The 25,417-nt window shown below is 39.0% G+C and overlaps 1 protein-coding gene across 1 annotated transcript; it reads right to left on the bottom strand.

The window, feature by feature from the left end:
• Positions 1–831: 831 nt before the first annotated feature.
• ZMYM3 (Zinc finger MYM-type protein 3) lies at positions 832–24,374 on the bottom strand. Its single transcript, XM_051216877.1, has 11 exons — positions 24,124–24,374; positions 16,011–16,194; positions 13,810–13,901; positions 11,267–11,618; positions 10,707–11,160; positions 9,427–9,618; positions 7,941–8,155; positions 6,346–6,862; positions 5,232–5,428; positions 3,683–3,921; positions 832–1,247 (listed from the first exon to the last, which is right to left on the bottom strand). Exons 1-11 carry the CDS (start codon positions 24,135–24,137, stop codon positions 1,061–1,063), a joined length of 2,643 nt encoding a protein of 880 aa, XP_051065505.1. The 5' UTR covers positions 24,138–24,374; the 3' UTR covers positions 832–1,060.
• Positions 24,375–25,417: the final 1,043 nt, after the last annotated feature.

Raw genomic sequence — 25,417 nt, 5'->3', positions numbered from 1 at the left:
GAAGACTGATGTTTATGTGGATTGACACGGAACACACAGACTGCTGTCAGGTCAACTTTCTTCTGATGGCCCTGGATAGAAATTATCAGTGTAAGCTAAACACTCCCAGTCCTTTTTCATGAACTGTATGACCAATAATTAAATGATATAGCGTCATTTTCTAGACAAATCACAATCTATAGTCAATACTCCAGGAATAGATTAGGATAAATGAACTGAACCTAGCGTGTACGCTGAATTAGTTAGATTTTCCTTTGAGCAACATCTCCAATATATGTATAATAGGAACTAAGCGTACATCTACATCACAAATACTGATATTGATGCAAAGTTCATAACAAGTTGGTGGGAAGAATAGGATAAAATCACTAACTCCGAAGGTAAAAGCCTTTAAAAACTTTGTTTCAAGACCATTTTACAACCTAGAATAAGGTAGTGGATGTAGGCTACGCACAATACTTCAGTATGATGTTAGATTGCATATATAGTGGCAAGGAACATTTCTCATATTCACGAATTTGTAACGACCAGGGTTCAGAGACAACTATGAAGGACCGCAAACGATTTAGGAAAAGTGACCCAGTGACATCCCTAGTAGATCATATGTTTGAAAAACATTTTACTACATGCGATCAAATTAACGAATTAGTAATCCTAGTCCTCGGACATAGACATGTGCCTCGCAAATAAAGCTACATTACTTTCTCATCATCGCCGTTAGGAGAAAGTGACCATTTACTTGAAATTTCCAAGAGTAACAAGCAATAACATTGATGTTAATATTTAAAATATCGCATGGGGTTTAAGAATTTGTTGTACTAAAACAAAATGGAACACATGATAGAAAATTTATTTCCACAATCAGTTTATACAGGTGAAAAAGTGAGGCAAAAAATGATATAAAGAACGATAGGATTAAAAAAGACAGACAAATGTGCATATATGTTCACTATTTTATAGTCATATGAAAAGGGAGAATAGGGGGGAATCGTTGATAGATTGGTTTGAGAGAAACAATTTAATCAAAATACATATAGAATACGGTTATATATAAATGAGCTTAGAAGCCCCCATCTGGTTGACTGTTCATAAATGCTTCTTGAATCTCTTTCACCATTTTAATTCTATTAAGTATCACTTGCAATTCAGTCGGTCGAACGGGATTGGTTGAAAACCACAAATCAGATTGTGGAGGGTATAGTGGATTCAAGTAGAACACACTATCGGAATCTAGTAGTTCTGGGGGACTGGAATATAAACGAAATAGAGAATCGCATGCAACAATTATGGTTGCTATTATTAGTAGTATTTGTGGTAATAGAGGAAAACATAAATACTAAATGGGATAGCTTCTTAGTTGCTCTACACCAAAAATTGTATGAGTTATTTTGTCTAACTAAGCAACTAAATAAAATCATATGTTTCAAGTTAATGGACAAAACTGATAACTAAGAAATAAACTTAGATGGTTTCAGTCAGTCAGTCAGCTACAACGTAGGACCAGACACATATATGCATCGATTTCATTGCCGTACCGCATTAGCACAACAAGATAAACACCGGATTCATAGGAGTGGTTAAGTCAATGGTGGTAATATATAAAGGAAAGATTGCATATAAGGACATAGTACAGGAAGAAAGATACAAAGCAATTTTAGTCTCTTAGTTTAAGGGAAGACAGGGAGTGTGTATACACCGACGCCATTGTGACCGATTCTGAGCCATGTCACCAAGTCTCCAACCATTGGATACGATAGTCACGCGGACTCCAACTAAGTGGTCTGCATCTACCAACATGGCTCAGATCATAAGTTAGTGACTTCAAGGACTGATGCCACGTTTTGGTTTGGCCGCCCCTAACTTTCTTCCAATCGTCTCCAACATCAGTCAGCATTGCGCGTCGTGGTAATCGGTGTTCAGGCATACGCAACACTTGGCCTAACCATCTCAGTCGATGAAGATTCACAACCTCATCAACTGATTTACGCATCATTCCTTAATACCCTGCGTCTAACCTCACTATTACCTACCCGGTGATCCCAACAGATGCGAGCAATATTTCCAAAACATCTGTGATCAAGTACTAGTAACTTACAAGTATCTTCTAGTCCTAATGACCACGTCCCACAGCCGTTAAGTAGAACAGAACGAACTACCGTGGGATATACTTGTCTTTTTATTGATAGAAAGATATCTCGACTTCGCCACAGGTGACGTCGATAAGTGCACCTCCTGGAAGGAGATCAATACCCGAGAACTCAGTCGACAAGAATGTTATTTCTATCAGTAGGTTTATGATGAAGTCAAACAAAAATGGAGAAATTGGATAGCCTTGACGGACACCACTTGAGGTTGCAAAAGCAGATGACAGTTTGCCATAAACTTTGACTCGACTTGTAGTGTTCGAGTAAAGAGCCCTTACAAGGTTTATGTACTTCTGAGATACACCTTCGAATGACAGAATCTGCCACAGAATCTCGCTGCTTTCAAGTCAAGAAAGACCACCATTGTCGGATGCCGGTAAGTATGCCTATGTTCTAGAACCTGAAGAATGGTGAATATGTGGTCGATGCAGCCACGACCAGGTCTGAAGTCAGCTTGATTCTCTCGTGTTTGCAGTTCATGAGTCTTAGTTAGGCGCCCGATAACTATCGAGGCTAGTATTTTAGATGCTATATTAGTTAAACTAATCCCTCTACGGTTGTCACAGGATGATTTTGACCCTCTCTTATATATTGGGACGACAAGTGATTGTGACCAGTCAGGTGGGATAACCTCCAACTCCCAGATTTTAGCTAAAATATTAGTCAACATAATCGCTAAAATTGGACCACCATCCTTAAAGACCTCTGGAGCCAATCCATCTGGACCAGCTGCCCTTCCTCGTTTCAGATTAACTATAGCCTTCTCAACTTCAGCGAGAGTTGGGGGACCTACTTCAATGTTCCATTCACATTGTCTGGGAATGATGGGTAGTTGTAGAGTAGCTGAAGGTCAACTGAACTGTTCTCTAAAATGTTCCGCCCATCGTTCTTAACGTCTGGACTGGGAGTGTCGTCTTTTTCCAAAATAGTCTCACTTTCACTTGATTTATTAATCCCAGTTTCTTTTATTAGTCTGTGGAGCTGTCTCGTGTTCCCTATAGCCGCCGCCTTTTCCATCTCTTTTGCTTTCGTTGCCCACCACTGCTCACGGTCGTTCCTTAGACTTTTGCTTAACCTAGATCTGATTTGTTTACGCTCTCCATCGTGTTCAGAACCTGATGGGATGAGTTTACGAGAATCCATCAGTGTGATAGACCTTGAAGAAATCCATTGGTTCTTTGTAAACATGTGGTTTGGATCATTAATATATGTCACTGCTGTTTCCACAGCTACTTGGAAAGGAAGTGGTTGTACGGTGTTTAGATAATGTTGGTCTTCAGATGGAATTGATATCTATAGCAATTAGGTTATGTTTCTGACTGAAAGAACAATAATTCAAGCCGAGTAATAACATGATCTCATCTTATTTTGTTGTTAATACTTTACGAACAATGATAATTTTTATATTCCGTTTTAACTACTGTATTTATTATTTTAAAGGATCACACTGAATTTACATAGGAACTCTATGCTATAATACAGTGGACAGGTGAGTATTGGGACAAAATTGTTAATTTTATATTTTTATAGAAACTTACCAACGGGCAAAGTATGCTTTGTAAAGTTTAACAGGACATCGTTGTGGATTTTGAGGATTTGCATCTAAACTTAATGTAGTGATAGAATCATCTGATTCACCAAACATATTACCAGGTAAATGACAAAGAACAGCTGTTTCAGAGATTTGAAATTGTGAGAATGATAATTGTCGATGAACGGTACCAAGTCGTAAACCAATATGTTTGGTATTGTAGTAAAGCATAGTGAATAATAAAATCTAAAATGTACATTGAATAAAAGAAAATAATAGAACTAATAATAATGCACAGTATTTTTAAAGTTTATTCTTGACGATCATCTCCATTTTCTGGCTACGAAGTAGCAGAATGTAAATCAGTGGACTACTAGCTAGTTATGGAGCAATGACTTAGTAATTTGAGGTGTCCGACTTTCACTCACTACAGCCCAGGTTTGAATCCTACTCTATCTACTTCAATTTAGGAGACCAGGCAGTACCTTTAGCTTTTACACTTGGAGCACGAATCATACATAAATACTTGGTGAATAAATTTGATTTGATTTAATTCTGGGACGATGAGTTGTGTAACTAGGGTTGTTGTTCTAAACTATTTCATTAGGTTCATCAATGAGATCATGAACTGATTGATGATAGACCACCACTGAAAACATGGAAGCACTGGACGGCCGTTTCGTTCTAATGTGGGACTCCTCAGCAATGCTTTCAGGTTTTCAATGATGGTCTAACATCAATCAGTTCATGATCTCAATCAAAAACTAAATAATATCCATAACCCTATACTCGTAAGGTTTAAACGAAACAGTTATAGATCAGTGTGTGAATTTGATAGAGGGTTTCACAATCAAACGGTTTAAACTAGAAATTAATCTGACATTCCCAATTTCTTATTTTGCATAGTTCTAACTCTCATTTATAGTTTCTGTATCTATTTTCATCTCACTTAAATTGGTCGAGAATAATGTCACTTGTTAGTGTTTGCAGACTTGAACTCAAATGCTTCACAGAAAAATTTGGTTTATCCTAAGGTTACTCAAAATCTTTAAATTCATGTAAATGAATTAACAGTTTATGTACTTAGCTCCGAGTCACACTGTCTACACAGGCAGGTGGGTTAGTGTTATACTATCTGGAGTCCCTAAAATGAAGTTAAGTGTGGTTTGAATCTTCAATCTATTGGTTACTATAGTTTAGAAGCAGCATTGTTAGTGGGGACCAATAGACATGAAATCTACTATTATGATTTTCTACAAATGCATTTTATTACTTTATCTTACGTAGACGGAAAAAATTTCCAAATTAATTGATGCCGATTGATGGTTTAGTGTTTACAACTAAAGACATAAACATCCTATGAGCAATTCTTACTGATATTTCAAAGTATATATCATATCAAGAAATAACACGTAGTTATTTATCAAGAGATTTCCCAAGTGTCTTCATATTGATATTTAAACAATCTTTACAATAAACATTCAAAATGTTTACGTACACATAAATCTTGGAATACTAATCTTTTTTAAAAATCTCTTGAATACATTAGAACCTACCTCAGCTGATTGTGAACCTAATTGTTTTGCTTCCCATAAATGTTCTTCTTCGATACGACAGATAAGAAGTCCCTCAGGACTAATACGTGGTTGGAAATTGGCTAATATTTCATTCAAAGCTCTAGATAGACTAGTGAACGCAGGATCGCCAAATAAGTTTACAGTACGACCATTTTCGTTGAGATACTCTTGAATACCTTTTAGAGTAAACATATACGACCAAAAAAACAAAGTCCCATTACTACCACTTAAAGTGAGATAAAAGTAGAAATAATAGTTGATTCATTTCAATCAACTCAAAAAACAAAGGATTTTTAAGTAGCATATTCACATTCGGCAAACTAGTTATGCTTGTCAATATTATTCTCTTTACTCCGAAAGATTGCTGACATCTAGTGGCAGCACCATGCTAGTAATGTAGAGGTTCGGCATCATGTGTTCGGGCGCAGTGATGATAAATCAATTGGTATCACCATCATGAAACATCGAATTCGATGGCTTAGACGTTGCTCACGAATGTCGTCCCAGAGAATTCCTCGTCGTGCATTAATTGCCGACGATGGGAGTGATTGGAAAAAGCGGAGAGGTGCTCAGTGTATAACATGGTGTCGTGGTATGAAAGTTGTACAGGACTGACTTCTGTTGGTTCTTCATGACTCCATGGTTGGGGTCCTAGAGATGATGTAACACAGTGGCTCGAGACGTTATCAGACATGGCTCAGAATAAAAGGCAGTGGCAGTCCTGCTGTAACTTTCTTCGTAAAAATGAACGTGACTTATTTAACTGAACTGCCTCTCCCATTATTACTTCACTCTCATACACTAATTTCTTTTCGTTGTTGTTCTTCTTCTATTATACGCACTTTACATTGTCCATCAACTTCACGACCTCATTGTTATCGTGTGGTGAATGTTTTAGGTGTTCCCTTGGACCAATGTTTATGTGTTCAAATTTATAAGTAAAATAAAACTTAAAGATCCGTTCTATTGTTACATTACACAGTTCAAAAGGCATTAAGATTATCAAGCAACTACAGGATTACCTAATTGCACTTAAACAAAGTTATACGATAAAATCAACATAGTAATAATAATTTCAATTTTTAAAACTCACCTAGACACAAATAGAAAATTGAATCAGCCACATAACATTCATTATTTGGTTTGCGAACTTCACGAACAAACTGACTTAATGCGATATTAAGATCGGCATCACTCATGTTTAATAAATCAGCATATAAGTGTGAATATTGTTGCATTGCAGCTGCATTAGATCTAGGTTTGTCTGTAGATGAAGAAGTTGATTTTTGCTGCACCCAGTGACGCCATGCATTGATCCCATAAGAGAATTTCAAATGGTAATTAGCATCAGATGTAAGTATGGGTGTGAGAGTTTGACGAGACCGTTTAGTTGGGGGTGGCGGTGGCAGCGATTGATCTATCTCTCTTCCACTACTGGAATGACTCACAACCGATGTCATCGATTGATGATGGTGAAATGGTGGATTATGTTCATTGGATTGTTGTGTGGCAGTTGACTCTGAAGCCCACGAGTCTGAAGATGATGACTCTTCTGGAGCAGGACGTTTAAGATTAGATACATTCCGAGATTTGCCAGGAGCATCACTAGGCTATTTTTAAAAAGAGACACTGAACAATTAAATAGCATAACTTAATAGACATATAAAGCAAACAATTGAATTTCCGAAATTTATGGTAGCTGATATTAGCATATTGAAAGCATAAGTACTTTGAGCCCCAAAATACCCTGGTACGGCCGAGGGTGGGGGGATTCAACTCTCTCTTGAAATGCTCTCACATGGTCACGCATATACAGTCACTACTAGGGAAGTCCTACTCACTGTCTTCTCGCGGAGGGGATATTGTTTACGAAATTGAGAGGACGAAAAGCAGGTTAGTGGACACGGAAGGTCCACCTAGGGCAGTTGGAAAACCCTTATTCTAAACAAATGGTGCACATGGACTCCAAGATCCTGAAGGGACAAATGGCGTATAAACAAACTGTTGATTAGCCGCTACCATGAGACTGCATCACCTGACGTTGCCCCACTGCCTTCTGGATCAGACCTTTCGGTCGAAGGCTCGGAGTGTGACCCCCTAAGAAAACCATGTGCTTCGGTGTGGGCACCCGGGCAGTATCACAGCCCACACACAAATCAAGTGCCTTGTGTGGCTGCATATGTATTCGGTGCCCTTTGTACCAATATTTATGTGTTAAAATAAATAAATAAATAATTTATTTGCTTTTCAGCAGATCATAAAACTTTTTACAAGAGAGGACAATTTAAGAATTGTTATATGAAATTATTAATAGGCAAATTATTTAAGACTTGTCTCAAAATCAGACGACTATTTCTGTTATTTCAGTTTTTAGAGCTATATGCCACAATGGGACAGTTGAACAAGTGATAGTGTTAGTGATAACTATCTGGTTGTCCAAATCGGTGTAGACGGAGTTGGGCACAAAGCTGAGAACTAGTGGTTGAAAACTGAATGCCCGAATCACTGGATTACAGCTCTACTACATTACTTATACAAAGTCGTTGAAAAATGTACAGTAAAGGAATCAAAAGCTTTTGATAATCAACTTTGTATGTGTTCAGAGATACTTTGTCAGTCAGCACAAACAATAAGACTTCAAATTACAATTTGCTGAGAAATGAGAATGAAGATAGGAAAAAGACTAACCTCTTCAATTGTCTCTATATCGCCTTCTTCGTCATTTGACATTGATGATGTACATGGATAATCAATCGACTGTGTTGAACGTTCTAAATCACCAACCTGTGTATCAGCTTGATTATCATTATCTCCTACCGTTACTGATGAATCATGTACATTGAATTTAACGGAAGAGTCGATGAGTGCTCTACCAGTGCTTAAGTCAACTTGTTGTCCTTGGTCTAAAATAATTCAAAATAGAAAGAATTTTTTTATTGGGAATAATGTTGAATTCTGTATCTTTGGGATATATGTCAGTATGTCTCAGTGATGCAAATCTAATAATAATTAGAAAAATTACAATACCTATTGAAAGTAGACTCGTTATTGAATGTTTAAAGAACTACTTTCTTTATTGGTCGAGAAGCAAACGGACAGTTGCTGTAAGTGGAAAAAATTTTCTTACCCCTCACGATGCTCACCTTTATTAACATACATCATTTTAATAGTTACCTTTTTCCAATGGATATCGCTGAAAACAACTAACATCAACCTAATTATATGCCGGTGACTGGTGGTTGTTAATTGGTTAATAAAATATGATCATGAATGGCAATTTCAATTAATAGCCCATGGAGTAAAATGTGTCACTTATTAGTTATTGGGATGCTCATGTACTAGCCTATGGGTCGAAGCTGAAAAAACTTAGTGACCGGTTAAAATTCTGAAAGTGAGGTAGGTGTTCCAGTTCCATAGCAAATCACAAACTGAAACTCAAGTGGATACGGCAATGAGGTATAGCTTCACTAATGAGCAAGTTACTTATATGTATGTAAATCAGTTTCCGGTTGAAAAATTTACCACCAAGAACGCATAGATAAGTTTTTAGTGGTTTATTGAGCTCAAGAAACAAGATTACACCAAACTGCAACGAGAATTAGAATAATGAAAAGACCTGATGATACGTATCAAGACTTATTCTAATATAACCTATAAGATATAATCCTTCATATGAAGTATGAACTTATACGACTACACATATGTTTACAAGAAGCTCAAGTGAGCAATATGCAACGACTACATCACACGTTTTAATTAGTGACAATGTTGCGGCGTCACAGAAATATTGCGTAACACAGGTATAGTATACAGTAACGCATTAGAAATTTTAGGCTATTAACTTATGGTTTTGATTATCAAGGCTGTCCTAATCCCACACTTGTACTATTTCTAATTATTGTCGATTGATTTTATTTTTAAATGTAAACGTGTTCCATGTGTTTACTGAGTCATCGGCTTACTGTTTTACTCTTGTTCTTTTCTCTTCCAGATTCTCTGGCACGCTGCTCTTTACACCCCTGCAGTACAAAAAATACATTCAGTTTAGACGTAAATCTACTAAAGGTGGAACGTAACAATACACCAACACGTGGAGTGCACAACTAGGCTTGATCATTATTTAAATGAAACGTAAATAATACCATGGACAATTAACTAATAGACAGTATTTTACCTTCAACATGCGGAGTTTCTGGAGTAGCATCGAAGACAAGTGGAATTGGAACTGGACATGGTAACGGATAGGGGATTGCATATGGCACTGGTCTTGCGTATAAACATACTGGAAAAGGTACATAGATTGGAACCGGGATAGGTATGGGTAGTACAAGTGGCATTTTTTTCAATTCATCTTCATCGGTTAAATCTAAAAGTATAAGTAAGATAGGGGATAAATGGTAAATCAAAATTTTCAAAAAAAAGATTAAAGATAATGGAACTGCAGTGTACATCAATAACCTAGTTTATGGAATAGTAAGAAACTAGTGTTTTATGATTTATTAATAGCTAAATTTTCCAACATTTATTTGCATGTTTTTTTTCTGATAACAAGTACTGAGTAGACAAAATATCTTGTTGAAACTACGTATAGGAAAGTAGTGGTATTAAAATGCTTCAAAATGAAGCGAATAATGTCATGTTAGCCACTAATGTTTTAAATAATGTATAAACGGAACTATATTGAATAAAGACATGAATATAGTGGATGTTGGGAATATTTTCCGAATTATTATCATTTATAAACTTTATTACTAAATTAGCAGATAACTCAACTGCTGCATATACACACACCTCTTATTGTAAGATTTTAGTGGGACTATTGACACTCTTCCAGAGTTTTAGTGTGAAGCAGTGACCAGAAGTTCAACCGTTTCGGACAGTGGAAAATGGTCGCTTAATATCCTGGGTTGATTAAAGTTGGGCATTAACATCGACCAACGAACTCAGTCGTCTAAAGGTTGGGTGTTTGCACGCGAGACAGAAGGTCCTGGGTTCGAGCCTCGCATACGGAGTTTTGGATGCGCACTGGCGAGGACTCTCGTACGGGGACGAAGCGGATGTGCAAAGATTCCAAGTTTTCAGTGTTTATCAGACTTTGATCGTTTCGTGATTTCATTAAGAATACGGTTCGAAAAGATAGCGGGAAGGTATGCATGAAGGAATATTGGAATTCAATATTTAGAAGACCAAGAGAGGATCTGAGTCAGTGTGAACGATATTGAGTGATATCACCAGATGTCTTCAACCACTGATCGTGGTTACCGTGTGGATCCCAACTAGGTGAAATCTAGATCTACCAATACGGATCAGATCAACAGTCAGTGACGTTACGGATTGATACCACAATTTGGTTTAGCCACCCCTAGATTATAAAAAAAGCATTACCTGTGAAAAAATCCCATTTTGAAGGTATTTTTCGCAACTTATTGAAGTTACCTTGCAATAAGCACTTACCTGTTTGAGTGCCAGATTCGACAAAAGCGATGTCATCAGCAGTTGATGTCTCAGCACAACTAAAACTTGGTTGGTCAGATTTCATTAATATTTGATCATCTTCAATTTCACCTACAGGTACCATATCATCATCGTCATCATCATCATCATCATCATCACTCTCAACTGGTTTTGTGTCAACAGTCTGGGTTTGCATTTCAATCCCAAGAGATGTTTTATCATTTTTGTTACTTGATTCTGTTGCAGTTAGAGAATTATCCGTTTGCACAGCAACACCATGTTGGGATAAATTCTCGTATGTTGTTGCATTCGCTTGAGTTTTACGACACATGGACAATGGTCGACATAACACAGCTTTGTTGCGCATGGCAACTGGGGCCGCCGGTTGTAAAATGACTTGTTGTTCAATGCCCAATTGTCGAACCATATCAATTGGAACAACAGGAAACTGACCCTATATCAAAGTGAAGAGGAAGATTATTACATGAAGGTTATAGTCGATCGAAATCTTGAAAAAATATAGTACGGAAATTCATGTAAATATTTATGGCTTAACTCACCCTCAAAGGCCTTCGACCTCGAGGGCGGCCTCGACCACTAGTACCAGCTATTGCGGCGGCTAAACGATAACCAGAGTCTCGATCCACACCCATGCTGCCTATTGCACTAACACCGCCTGAAACAATATTACTGGATGGTGTGCCCGAAGGTATCATTGTAGCTGCCCCTGCACCAGTTATACCTTGATTAACACCAGATATCGAGCCTCCTCCTGTCGTACCAAATACAGTAGCCGAAGACGGAGTATAACGAGTACCCAAGGATAGTAATCCTGAAGCTGCAGGTGCCAGTACAGTAGATTGCAGTCCAGCTGATTGAGCTGCAGGAGCACTTGCATTTAGAGGTTTACGGCTGTGAAAGGTATAAAGTGCAAAAAATTATTGAGAAAATTTAATCAACTTATCGAATATTAAAGGAGGAATAATAACCATATGAAAAACAAGTGATAAACTTAATGGATAATTAATACCGAAAGTCGATATCACTCGAACAACACATGGAAGTAAGAGTTTACCAACGATATGCATCCAGAATACATGTGATGTAGAACTAGCAGTATTTAAACACTTTTTGATGATTTAAATTTTATGAAGTTATGATTGAGCATGGAACTACTACGAATATGGACCAGTATTTAATTATAAGTGTGATGAATCGAATGGTGAATACATTACATACAGAGAAAGGAGGCAATACAATATAATCTTGAAATATGAACTTTTATTCATATATATTCGCTGTTTGGATCAAATGCAGTCCTAAATATTAATGGGAAGATACAAACAACCAATATATATGAATTAAAACTCACACCATTTCACAAGCTAGTGGCTATCCGAACTCAGTGGCTAAGTGGATAAAGTAATGGCATTTGAGGCGGACGATACTGGGTTCGAGTGAACATCAACTCACAGATCCAACCACATCTAGTTGATGAGTCCCGAATATGACGGGACGCGCGTCCTGAGTTCCTCTGATAACTACCATCTATCTCTGCTCAAGGTGAACTTCTGTTATAATTGTAAAACATTCTGGTGGAATAAAGCCACCAAGGAACGGGTCATACAAAGTAAAATGACAGCAATCTAACGAAATATGGAAAAGACCACAGAATCAATCAAGGTAGATTTATTTCAGTTACACAGCATCTTACCCATATGGTGGAATACAGTAAGAAACTAAACGGATAACCACTAGTTTATATTTTGATCCATGGATTTATAACATCTCAAGTAACTAAGAGTTGCACGGTCTGCAGAGTCTACCAAATGACTAACAGCTTTATGTCGTTATGATTTATTCCATAGCACCGTTTTATAAACTGATCATTTCTCCATTTTTTCTATCCACTATCAACTTTGACAAATAATACAAGCTACCGGAACGGTATTCGTTAAACATGTCGAGTTCACCGAAAATATTGACAAATGAATTATCCTTTACTGAAATCTGAATACATAACACTTGAAGTTTTCTTACGCATATTGAATTTAACTGGATTTTTCAGTGGTGAAAGCGTCATTCAAAAGACTTGAAATATGCTGAACTATTTTCGTGAAACACATTATGTTAGATTTTAATCATATGAATGTTCTAATATTGCTGAAATCAATTTATTAAAATCAACCATAAAAAACAGAACCTGATATGTGTTAGCATAAGTTTTTATACAACATCACGGCGAGATGAACTTAGCAGGATGAATTACAGAGGAATTGAAATAGTAGTGATCTGAACGACTAGATATCGGAGAATACAGTTTGAACATAGATTAAAGTAGCAAAAAGCACGAAATAATATTGAATATCATAACTAACATGAAGATAAAGTGAACGGACCTGAGCCTGTATGAAGAACTTCACCTAGTTTTAAGGGTTGCTGTCGGTCCCGATCTCAGGCAAAGGAGGCCGGAACATGGGGTTAGCAAACCTATTTCGTAGAACGGAAACTTGCTAAAAAAGAATGCTTTGCGATCAGTCCTGGAAAGTATAACCCAACGTCTCCAAAACACTGATCACAGTTATCGCGCTGATCTCAACCACGTAGTCTGAATCTACCAACGCGGCAAAAACAATTAATGACTTATCACGATTTCGATTTAGTTACTAGTATCTGGAAAAGTGAAACACTCGTTTCTGTAAAAAAAAATCTCGTCTTGTCTTTTAATCATTAGAAAATTTGAAACTCAACAACAAAAGGGATATAACTTACATAGTTCTTAATTCTTCTCAAATAACCTAATCTAAATTAAGCTTGAACATGAAACATCGATATTACCATAAATTTCATGAAACACAAGGAATGAACTAGTGGGATGCAAGATCTGATGAACTAACATAGATACTAATTTACTTTAAAATTTTATAAACTAACATCCACTGACTTTCAATCTCAACCGTTTATTACGGAATACTTTCACGTTAAAAAATTAGGGATTTGCGAGGATTTGAGTTCGGGACAGTTAATGAATTGGATGAATATATAAACATTAGCATTGTTAAGCTATATTACCGTTGTAAATATTATTGGAAAAATAACTAACCTGGTGATGCTACGTGATCCACGATTTGCATTGAGTGGAACCCAACGAGCATCATTACTACTCAAAGTGAAGCCTCCTCTGCCAACATTCGACTAAAAGATAAAATAGATTAGAGAGATAGTTTATGAATGGCAAGTATGGATTTACTCAAGCACACTAACAAAAAAGGTGACATTATTTGAAAGTCAGTCAACGAGTAAGCCAAAATATTGTAGGCAACTTAAAGTTGTACGAATGATTGCGGTGTGATGAGAAATGAGGTCAGTTTGTTTAGTTGGACTGTTATTTCACTTAAATAAATAACAATTCAGGGATTCTTGTTTCATCCTAAAAAAGAAATCATAAGAAATGTAAGTCTTGATTCTATACGACGTCACGTTGTAGGGTAATGTTTCTTATGAAGAGAATTAAACTCCACGAAAAAAAGATTGCTTAACCAGATATATTTTTGACTATCTACTCAACTTTGTACGTATAGTGAAATGTTAATCTATATGACAAAAGCTAGTGAGAAATTACCAATGGTCCACAAATCTTAACAAACGTGATGAGTGAGCGATTTTATTTAGCACTCTTCAATAATATCCCTTCCGCTAATAGTTTCACTTTAGGATTTCCACAGACTTGACATCACTGCTGTGGACCATAATGAAGGGAAAAACATAGAACAATAGCATTTAAATTGTTAGATTGTATGGTGAACATTTGTTATGAAATATTCATATATGCACATCATTTAAAGTAGATACTAACAGAGGGGTTAAGGAAAACCGAACAATGAACACCGCTTATTTTGGTATTTCGAAGTGAGAGCTTCGTGTATATGTGAACGACATACACTTCATAGGGTCATGGCGAAGAGATGTAAATAATCATTGATTTTTCGTGACGTGCATCATCATCCCTGTTTATTTATTCAACACAACTCATAAGCACACCAGTGTGGTTGACTATTGTACATTTTAAATCCATAATTTCAGAATTCATATTCAGTTAGACGGTCAAAGTTTCCCTCCTGAGACCTACTTAGACGAGGTTTTTTAATCAGATCCTCTGTCAAAACACTTATAATCCAGGATATTTCCTCAATCTGAGGAATCTGAGAGAAAATCTGATTCATGATGGTTGTGACATTCTAGACCTGTGTATCATCATATATTTAAGGGTGGTCACGCACAATATTCTTATTATGTGAACTTTATCTTTTTAACCTCATTCATGGAACAGAAAATCTGTGCAGTACTTGTAGAACCGACCCATTGTATTTTCGGAAACATCGGTCGGCCAGTCATTATCAACGTGGAGCCTGGGATATTGTGTATTGACCTAAATTGAGGGAATGTAGCATAACTAAAGTTACCGGTGACCCGTAGTTCTCCTGCTTTTGTTGAATCTCCGTAACAATTAGACTTTATCCTCCAACCTCACATTTAATGCTCTTAGTCTTGCAGCTATCCAACTAACCATCTTGGAATAAAAGGATTGAAAGAAGCGAGTGTTTCGGACAACACAGTTTGGTTTGTGACGATTCTCAAGCCTAACTCCCGCACCAAAATGGAGGTCGCAGTCAGACTCCTTTACTAACACATGCTGTTATTTTCAGATTAGCGAAGCCCCCAAATGCCCTGGTATGGCCGAGAGTGGGGAGAGTCCACTCTCCCTCTCGAAATGCTCTCACATGGCCACGCGTATATAGCCTCTGCCAAGGAAGTCCTACTCACTGCCTTCTCGTATCAGGGGTCTTGTTTACGAAATTGAGAGGACGAAAAGCGAATGTCTGGCGCTTTAACCGGATTCCAAACCAATGGTGCACATGGGCTCCAGTATCCTGCGGGAACAAATGGCGTACGAACCGATTGTTGTTCACCGGCTTCCATGGGACTGCATTTCCTTACGATGCTCCACTGCCTTGTGCGTCAGACCTTTAGGTCAAAGGCTCGGGGTGTGGCCACCTAAGAAAACCACCTGCTTCGGTTTGGGCACCCGGGCAGTATCACAGCCCACACACAAATCAAGTGCCTTGTGTGGCGCATATGTATTTGGTGCCTCCTTGTACCAATATCTGTGTTAAAATAAATAAATAAATAAAATTTCAAAACCGTAGAATAGTGCAATCGAAAGAAAAAAGTTAAAGGATAGATAATGTATATTAGGTTTGTGAGCACAAATATGGTGAGGAATGAGGTCTTAAATAAACTAACCTTGTAACCAGTATGCTGGCTTAAGTGTTGGGCTAATTCGGGTTTCAGTAAACTCTTTCCACCCTGAACACTGCCTAACTGGATTTGACCACCACTTGCATCTTGGATAACGTATGCGCCAGCTTGATCTATTGGTAATTCAACGAGTTGTCCTAAACTGGGATCTATGGCAGGTATGTTGGTGCTGAAAAAGTAATTAATATACAGCTTTGCAACATGTACGCAGCAAACATACCATCAAAATTATTTGTAACGGGGTGTATTAAAAGCTTGAGTCTTAAATACACAATATGCTTTAATGTAGACTAGAAAGCACTTCGTGACATTTAAACATATCACAGAAAATAACAACTTACAATCGGGAAGCTCAGTATACATCTAATACTACGTCCTATATGCGATTTTTGTTAAGGTCCTGGAAATATTTCTTATTTTCGAGTTTTTGCGTCAATCCTCAGGTGATTGTCTTTTAAAGTGATCCTTAGCATCTGTCACCTATCTACGTTTAAAGGAGACATTTAATTGTAAATTATTTGGATTCAGTATGGTGTGTAAATGTGGTCACATTGAAACATTTCGAACATTTGCTCCAGAGCGTAGCGAGACAAATTACTTAAAGCAAGATGTCTCTGTGAAGGTATTTAACAACATGATTTTGGAAGATCCAGAATACCAAGTGAACTGTAGACTACATGACTACCGGTAGAACAATATAAACAACTAGTGGAGAAATGTGGAAATAACAAAAAACTAGAACTATGAAAAGGAATCTTTGCGTTTAATCGGTCAGGTGAAGATAATTTGTAGTTTTCCGTAAGGTAAACAAGATAACTGAGTAAAGATATTAGTGTGAATAAGCAGCACTCAACATTACTTGTCAAGTTAAACTGAAAGAACTTTTTAGGGTTAGTATGTATTAACACATAATTAATACTGTCCATCTTATGTGAAACTATATGATCTAAATAATATTCAGTGGTTTGGATATGAACAGGTTTGCCAGTTTGTCTGATCTAACAGTGAAGGATGAACGTTTAATCACTATGGTTATCGAATGTTACTGAACCAAGATACAGTTCTAGTGCCTACTTCGGCGTTTTATTGAGATGGAACCTATTGCATCAATGGGATAACTTGTTTTATGTGAGATGATAATCGTCAGGGGGATGTGAACGTTAGTCTGGTGTTTGTTGACATACAAACCAGCACTTCGGAGTTTAAGAAATAATGATTCGAAAATTCAGACCTGGGTAGTAATCAGAGATGACATCATCAAGCTATTTAAAATTCTTGCTGTGCTAATGCGGTATGGCAACTTGGACCGATGCATATATGTGCCTGGTCCTACGTTGTAGCTGACTGACTGCTATTTAAAACACTTCGGGTACATAAGCCTTTTAGAGCTGAGATATCTTTTAAGAAGCCTCTCCAGCCTTCTGTAAACAAGCATTAAAGCCTATATTCTACGGAATTATATGCAACATATATGATTACGATAAACGGAAGTGGCAATGTCTATTCCTTTATTATTTATTTTATTTAGTACATGTAATGGTACAAATGAGTACCAAAATAAGTATGCACCACACAAACAAGGAAATAGAAATGTGAAGAGATGAAGGAGGATGAGTACAGCCGAAAATGAATAGTAAGTGTGAAAGGAAATTAACTCCACCTGTAACTCTTCTAGGGCTACTGCCGATCCCAAGCCCGGATAAAGAAGGGTTAGGTGTGGGGCCGGCAACCCCACACCGTAGAAAGCAACCTTGCCGAAAAAACACTAACCAGAATGAAGAGAAATTACAACAGAATATTCACTGGCTTCTGAGCGGTGTTCTATAGAATCTCATGACATTGCGTTGCACTCTAGCTCCTCAACCACGGGGTTGAAATGGATCGATAGATATCAATCCTGTTCAGATCACTTTTAGACCACGGTGCTATTCTAAACTGATAAACTCTCCACTTTTTACGATGTCCCAGAGTCGGTGATTAGTGCACAAAATGAAAGTCGCTGCGACGACTTTGGCGAGACAGCTCCAAGTTACCAAGACCAATATTTTAAGATGGTGACACCAACCAAATTATCATCAGTGTACCCAAACACATTGTTTAGCCTCCCAATGCCCTGGTATGGCCGAGAGTGGGGAGAGTCCACTCTCCCTCTGTTAGCGGGACATAAACTAGATTAAAGCATGCTCAATGCATGATTGCTTTGGTGTACGCTGATTGGCTGATTCTTATCCAATCAGCACTAGTCGATAGTTGGAGAATACTCTAGAATCTTCTCATGCCTTCTCGTGGCGGGGGTGTTGTCTACGAAAATGAGAGGACGAAAAGCGAATGTCCGGCGCTTTAACCGGATTCCAAATCAATGGTGCACATGGGCTCCAGTATCCTGCGGGAACGAATGGCGTATGAACCAATCGTTGGTCACCGGCTACCATGGGACTGCATCTCCTTACGATGCTCCACTGCCTTGTGGGTTAGACCTTTAGGTCAAAGGCTCGGGGAGTGGCCCCTAAGATAACCACCTGCTTCGGTTTGGGCACCCGGGCAGTATCACAGCCCACACACAAATTGATGAACTCTTTATGCCTACGGAAATTACCTTTCTTGCTTTGAAAAACAAACAATTGATTCAGATTATTATCATTACATTTATTGTCATTATTAATACTGTTATTATTATTACTAGTATTATTGTCATTATTGTTATTATTATCATTATTATTATTATTTTCCACATTACTCACCCTCTTTTATACTTATACAGCGGCTCGTCTTTGGCGGAAATCCGACTGTATCTATACGTTCTCGAGTCACTGTCCGGTTTGAAAATTGTATGTTACCACCGAATACGAGGACTGAAGCAGATTTTCTGAAACCACGTGCACCATTCAAACTGGCTGCCTTCAACGTTCGCACATTTATGCAGGTCGGACAACAGATAGGGCTGGCTATGTCTTTGGAAAGTCTTAATATCGACGTGTGTTGTCTATCCGAGACCCGTATTCAAGACTCTGGCGAAGTACTACAAATTCGATCTCCATCTGTCGCTTCGAAAAGCTTGTTTTACGTGCGCTTATCCGGGGACCCTGTGGCATCTTCGTCTGGTCTTGCTGGCGTTGGTGTCGCACTAAGCGCTAGAGCTGAGGCAGCACTAGTCGATTGGATCCCCATTAACAGTCGGTTATGTGCTGTTAGATTAGAAAGTTCCATCAAAGTGAGAAGAAATCGGCGTGAGAAACGATGTCTTTTCGTCATCTCCGCCTATGCCCCGACAGATTGCAGCCCGGATGCAATCAAGGATGAGTTTTACCACCAGTTATCAGTTCTTCTCCAGAAAGTGCGTTCGACAGATATTGTAGTACTAGCCGGAGACTTGAATGCTCAGGTCGGGCGTCTAGGCACAGAAGAGAGTCGTTTAGGTGGCCGATGGGGACTCGTTGGTCGCAGGTCAGATAACGGGGACCGTCTACTGCAACTTTGCACAGACCACAACCTGTTCTGGCTAGCACTAACTTTCGGCACAGTCATCGCCGATGTGCCACCTGGCGTCCTCCCTCTGCATCTCAAGCCTGGACTCAGATTGATCACATCGCGATCAGCTACCGCTGGCGTGGTTGTGTAAAAGACTGCCGCTCCTTTTGGAGTACCTATCTGGACTCTGACCATGCCTTGGTCTGCGCCAATCTTACCTTACTTTTCAGTGGACAACGAAGTGAACGCCATCAACGGATTGATGTTAGCAAGCTGGTTGCATTTTCTGTTGCAAGTAAATATCGAACCGAGCTAGCCTCTAGGCTAGCTACCACTCCACCGAAAAGTATAGATGAGCATTGGTTGCAATTGCATGACGCCATGAAAATGGCGGGAACAGTCAGTTGTGGGTTTGCGAAACGTCCCGCCTTTAAGCACTGGGTTTCTTCTGGTTCCTTACAACTCATTGAAGCCCGTCGGTCTACTCCGGGTGACCGTGAGTTTGACCATAAACGATGGATGTTACGTAAGGAGATTGGGCAAAGCTTGCGTAAGGACCGAGAAGCCTGGTGGTCGATGCGTGCTAATGAGCTGGAAGCAGCAGCTGCATCTGGTAACTACCGGAAGCTCTTCCAGCTCATCCGAGCCACTGGCAGCAAGAAGTCTGGTGTGAGTGAAACAATCTGCGAGGATGATGGGATGCCAATCACTAACATCCATCGACGTCTTGGACGATGGGCAGAATTTTTGAAGGGCAGTTCAACTGGCCTGCTGCTCCGGCAACATCGGTCAGACTGTCCTGCCCTACATGGCCGGTGACGACTGATCCACCTAATGAGGAGGAAGTCCGCAAGGAACTCCAACTCTTAAAGCGTTACAAATCACCTGGCCCAGATGACTTACCTCCGGCTCTTTTTAAAGATGGTGGTGACTTTTTGACTAAGGAATTGACGACGTTGTTTACAAAGGTTTGGGAACTAGAGTGTGTACCAACGTCATGGAATGAGTCGATAGTTGTCCCTATCTTTAAAAAGGGTTCACGTCGTTCTTGTAACAACTATCGGGGGATAAGTCTACTTCCGATTGCGTCTAAGCTATTGGCTTCCATCATTCTTCGTAGGTTGTTCAAAACCCGAGAAAGATTGACTCGCGAGGAGCAGGCTGGGTTTCGTTCTGGTCGAGGATGTATCGATCATATCTTCACCCTCCGCCAAATGTTAGAACACCGCCATACTTTTCAAAGGCCAACAATCGTAGTGTTTCTTGACATCAGGGCTGCCTTCGATTCGTTGGATAGGACTGTTCTCTGGGATTGTCTATTGAAGAAGGGTGTGCCTGAGAAGTTTATTAACATCCTGAAAGCCCTATATAAAAACACCTCAGGCAGAGTGAGGGCATACAACCACCTCTCTCCATTGTTCCATTCGAGCAGTGGGGTTAGGCAGGGTTGCCCAATCTCACCATTCCTCTTCAACTTTGCCATCGATGACATTCTGGAAACAGCTCTGATGAATGTAAGTAATGGTGGTGTGGATCTGTTGCCTGGAGAAAGACTTCTCGACCTTGAGTATGCGGACGATATTGTCTTACTGTGCGATAATGCCCAAGGCATGCAATCCGCACTTAATCAGTTGGCAATCAGTGTCCGTAGGTATGGTATGTGCTTTGCACCTTCGAAGTGCAAAGTACTTCTACAAGACTGGCAGGATTCTAATCCTGTACTCACCCTGGACGGTGAGCAGATAGACGTAGTTGAGAAGTTCGTGTATCTGGGTAGCTGCATAAGTGCTGGTGGGGGTGTGAGTGATGAGATCAATGCACGAATAGTGAAAGCCAGAGCGGCTTATGCCAATCTGGGCCACCTTTGGCGCCTTCGTGATGTTAGTCTGGCTGTAAAAGGTCGGATCTACAACGCGTCGGTGAGAGCAGTTTTGCTCTATGCTTGTGAAACCTGGCCTCTCCGAGTTGAGGACGTTAGACGACTCTCTGTGTTCGATCATCGCTGTCTCCGAAGGATTGCTGACATTCAGTGGCAACACCATGTCAGTAATGCAGAGGTTCGGCATCGTGTGTTCGGGCACAGAGATGATAACTCAATTGGTGTCACCATCTTGAAACACCGACTTCGGTGGCTTGGACATGTTCTCCGAATGTCGTCCCAGAGAATTCCACGTCGTGCATTATTTGCCGACTCTGGGACTGGTTGGAAGAGGCGGAGAGGTGGTCAGTGCATGACATGGTGTCGTGGTATGAAAGAAAGCTGCAAAGGACTGGCTTGTGTTGGTCCTTCACGACTCCCTGGTTGGGGTCCGAGAGATGGTGCTACACAGTGGCTAGAGACGTTATCAGATATGGCTCAGAATAGAAGCCAGTGGCGATCCTGCTGTAACCTTCTTTACTTTCTTTCTAAAAAGTGGTTGTGTCTCCTTTACCTGAAAGATTTCTTCTGATTGTACCTTTTCGTTCCGTCGTTACTACCACACTACCTTACTCCAATCTCTTCGTCATTGTTCTCCTTTTCTTTTGCGTTCCTTAGTTTTTTTTTTCTTTCTATTTCTCTTCGAATTTTCATTGTTTTGTGTGGCGCATATATATTGGCGCTCTCTTGTACCAATATTTATGTGTTCAAATAAAATAAATAAATAAATAAATAATAAATAAATATACTGACGTTTTCTCCATTGTGCTTCCGACGTGATTCTTACTTCCATCTAACCTTGTTATTTGGAATATAATCTCTTCCTGTTCAACCGTGTTTTGATTTGGGGACTTGTCGAGTGAATCGGTGTCCGAGAATACTAAGCAATAGGAATAGCTGGGTCATAACCGTAGGAAACAGAGAGTTATAACACCCTCTCGAAATGCTCTCACATGGCCACGCGTATAAAGCCTCTGCCAAGGAAGTCCTACTCACTGCCTTCTCGTATCAGGGGTCTTGTTTACGAAATTGAGATGACGAAAAGCGAACCTCTGGCGCTTTAACCGGATTCCAAACCAATGGTGCACATGGGCTCCAGTATCCTGCGGAAACAAATGGCGTATGAACCAATCGTTGGTCACCGGCTACCATGGGACTGCATCTCCTCACGATGCTTCGCTGCCTTGTGCGTCAGACCTTTAGGTCAAAGGCTCGGGGTGTGGCCACCTAAGAAAACCACCTGCTTCGGTCTGAGCACCCGGGCAGTATCACAGCCCATACACAAATAAAATGAAAATGACGATTTAGCCACAGAATTACTAACATAATGATGTCACCGCATGTCAGCAATCGCTTGAAGATAATATTGGTCGAACAGAGCAGTGAAACATACTCAACTCAAAAAGACCAGGATTCATAAATGATACTCGGTAGCTATGAAGAAACTCCCATCGTCACATTATTCAGTGTTTTTGACAAAAGCTAAGAGTGGTGAGATTAGGTAGAGTAATTGTATATCTAAAAACATGAAACGAAGACAACTTCAGGATATTTCCAATAAGGCCATGATATTAGCACCATGAAGTCTTGTGATCAGTATTCAAAAACATTCATTCTGAATCATTTTCTGACGGTTAGGGACTAAATGACTGAATTTTAAGGAACAAGTTATAAAACTTATGCATTTCGTCAAGAATTTTAATGACAATATGGTTTCGCTCATGTAATTTCGTGAACTAAAATACGTGGTCTACGCAAACAGACAGTGCATGATGCCTGGCCACATTTTAAGTTTGAGTTGGGAGGATTGAATAAGTGGGAAATATGGTTACGTCTAAGCTGACTGGTTAGCATGATAAATTAAGTCAGGGAACCACAATTCGATTCATTTAGCAAAAGCTTATAATGTGGAGTTAGTTACAAACAACGTGCAACCTAGTACGAACGTACATCAATTCAAACTGCTACAACTAAAATTAGCACAAACGACAAGTTACTAGGATTGAAGGTGGAAGGGTTGAGCTGATGGATGTAATGAAAAGGCTGATGTAAGAAATTAAGTCCGGAAATAATGAATTGGTCTAAATGTAAACGCTATAATAAATATTACGATCTAGGTTCATTTCCATTGCTTGAAATAAACTACAACAATATTCGAGGTTACTGTGTTTTTAACATAGGACAGATCACTAGATCAGCCAACCCAACCAACATGAGATACAGGTTAAATGAAAAACGGTAACATTCACACCTAATTTAAAACTGAATGTTTATGAAGCTTTGAAAAGTGAAGACATTTGTAAAATAAATTCATGATTCCACCCGAATCCAGAAACCTGTGATGAATAGACGCCAATGGAGATTAGAATAAAATTTGAAGCTTTAAAACTAGCTTAACTGTGGGAACCTTACTATTTATTTTTAAATATCTAGGGCTCTTAAATGATAAACAAGTTGGCAAAGCTGGTGGGCTTCCTATGACTACTTGTTCAGGCATTTAACTGCCGATGATTCCACTGATAAGCCTAGTTTGACCGTATGATATATTTAATACATAACTTATTAAGCTGAGTAGTGACAAAATGATTACGTTTTCGAGTGAACAGTGAGATTTCTGACGACCTTTCATGCTAAGATATGTGTGATTATTTGAATAATAACAAAATAATGACATATAAATACCAAAAACACAATCTCAAGCAAAATACTTACGCATATGCTGTCATGACTAATGACCCTCACCTGCCCTTAATATCGAATAAGTGACACAAAAGGAGCACAACACAACAAGGACGACCCAGTACAAATCACAAATATGTGAAGATTCTTGAGCCAAAAGTACGATTTGATCAAGTAAACCAGGAAATATGAAGCTTCATGGAGACTTAGTAACAAAACCTATTTCTTCTTAAGACAATGGACACCGTTTGTGTTTGAATGCATCAAACATCTAGACCGGATACTTTTCAATGCTATAAGAATATAGATTGGCGTAGTTAAACAAATCTACGGGATAATCAAAAACTTCTCACGGATAGATTTGAGAGTGAAGTACTGTATAAATCAAAATCTACAAGCAAACTGTTTGGGTTGTGTTACTCTTCATCATCTTTCTAAGCTGAATATGTTCTGTTTTCCATTTCATATCAAAGGTAGAGGAATTCTTTTCAGATGTAAGGCTGAAATGCCCGTGAATAAGAAACCATATAAACTTGGAATGGTGTATTGTATATAATGAAGTGATATAAACAGAAGATTGAGGTTGTTTAGTTGGCTGTTAAGGAAATAGAAGTAGCACATCACCTGAAACATGAAATAATCAAGGCGAAATGGTCATTTAGAGATGTGGTTTTTTGGTTACTGAAGAACAGAGAGTTTGATATAAATCAAAAAACTAATTAACGGACGCGTTTCCTGAGAAATCCTTTCCGTAAACTCTGAAGGTTTCCCATAACATTTTAGCCAGATAGTTCAAAACTAAAACGATAATAGCTGTTCTAGCGGTAAGTAAATGCTCAGCGTAAATAGTTCTGCAGGTCTTCAACATTGATATTAACCTCGTACGTTGTAATGGACACATCCTAGCCGAAAGTGCTAGGTCACACTTTTGCACCTGTTCACGAGTGGGTGCTTCGTGCTATCCATTTCTTTCAGCTACTAGCCAGCTTATTTCAAAAGTTCCTCAACACATCGACAACCTTTTAAATATATTTTCGACTTATCCATTCATGACTTCTGATAGTATACTTTTACTGTGGAGCTGTAACGGACAAAGGCATTGTCAAATTGAATATCTGTGACATATTCATTGGTGAGCTCGACCTGACCCGGTACACTTATAGCGGTAAATAAATCCCTAAAATAAATGGCTCTGTAAGTTTTCGATATTGTATGCTGACCACATGTTTTAGTGGACTCATCTAGCTGAAGGCGCTCGGTCATGCATCCGCACCAGATCACGTGTGGTAACGCCGTGCTCAACATCAACCGCAATCGCTAGCCAGAT

The sequence above is a fragment of the Schistosoma haematobium genome, chromosome 6 (assembly GCF_000699445.3).
Source record: "Schistosoma haematobium chromosome 6, whole genome shotgun sequence".
NCBI lineage: Eukaryota > Metazoa > Platyhelminthes > Trematoda > Strigeidida > Schistosomatidae > Schistosoma > Schistosoma haematobium.
Note: the sequence above shows the minus strand (reverse complement) of the source record. Positions and strands in the feature narration are given on the sequence as shown.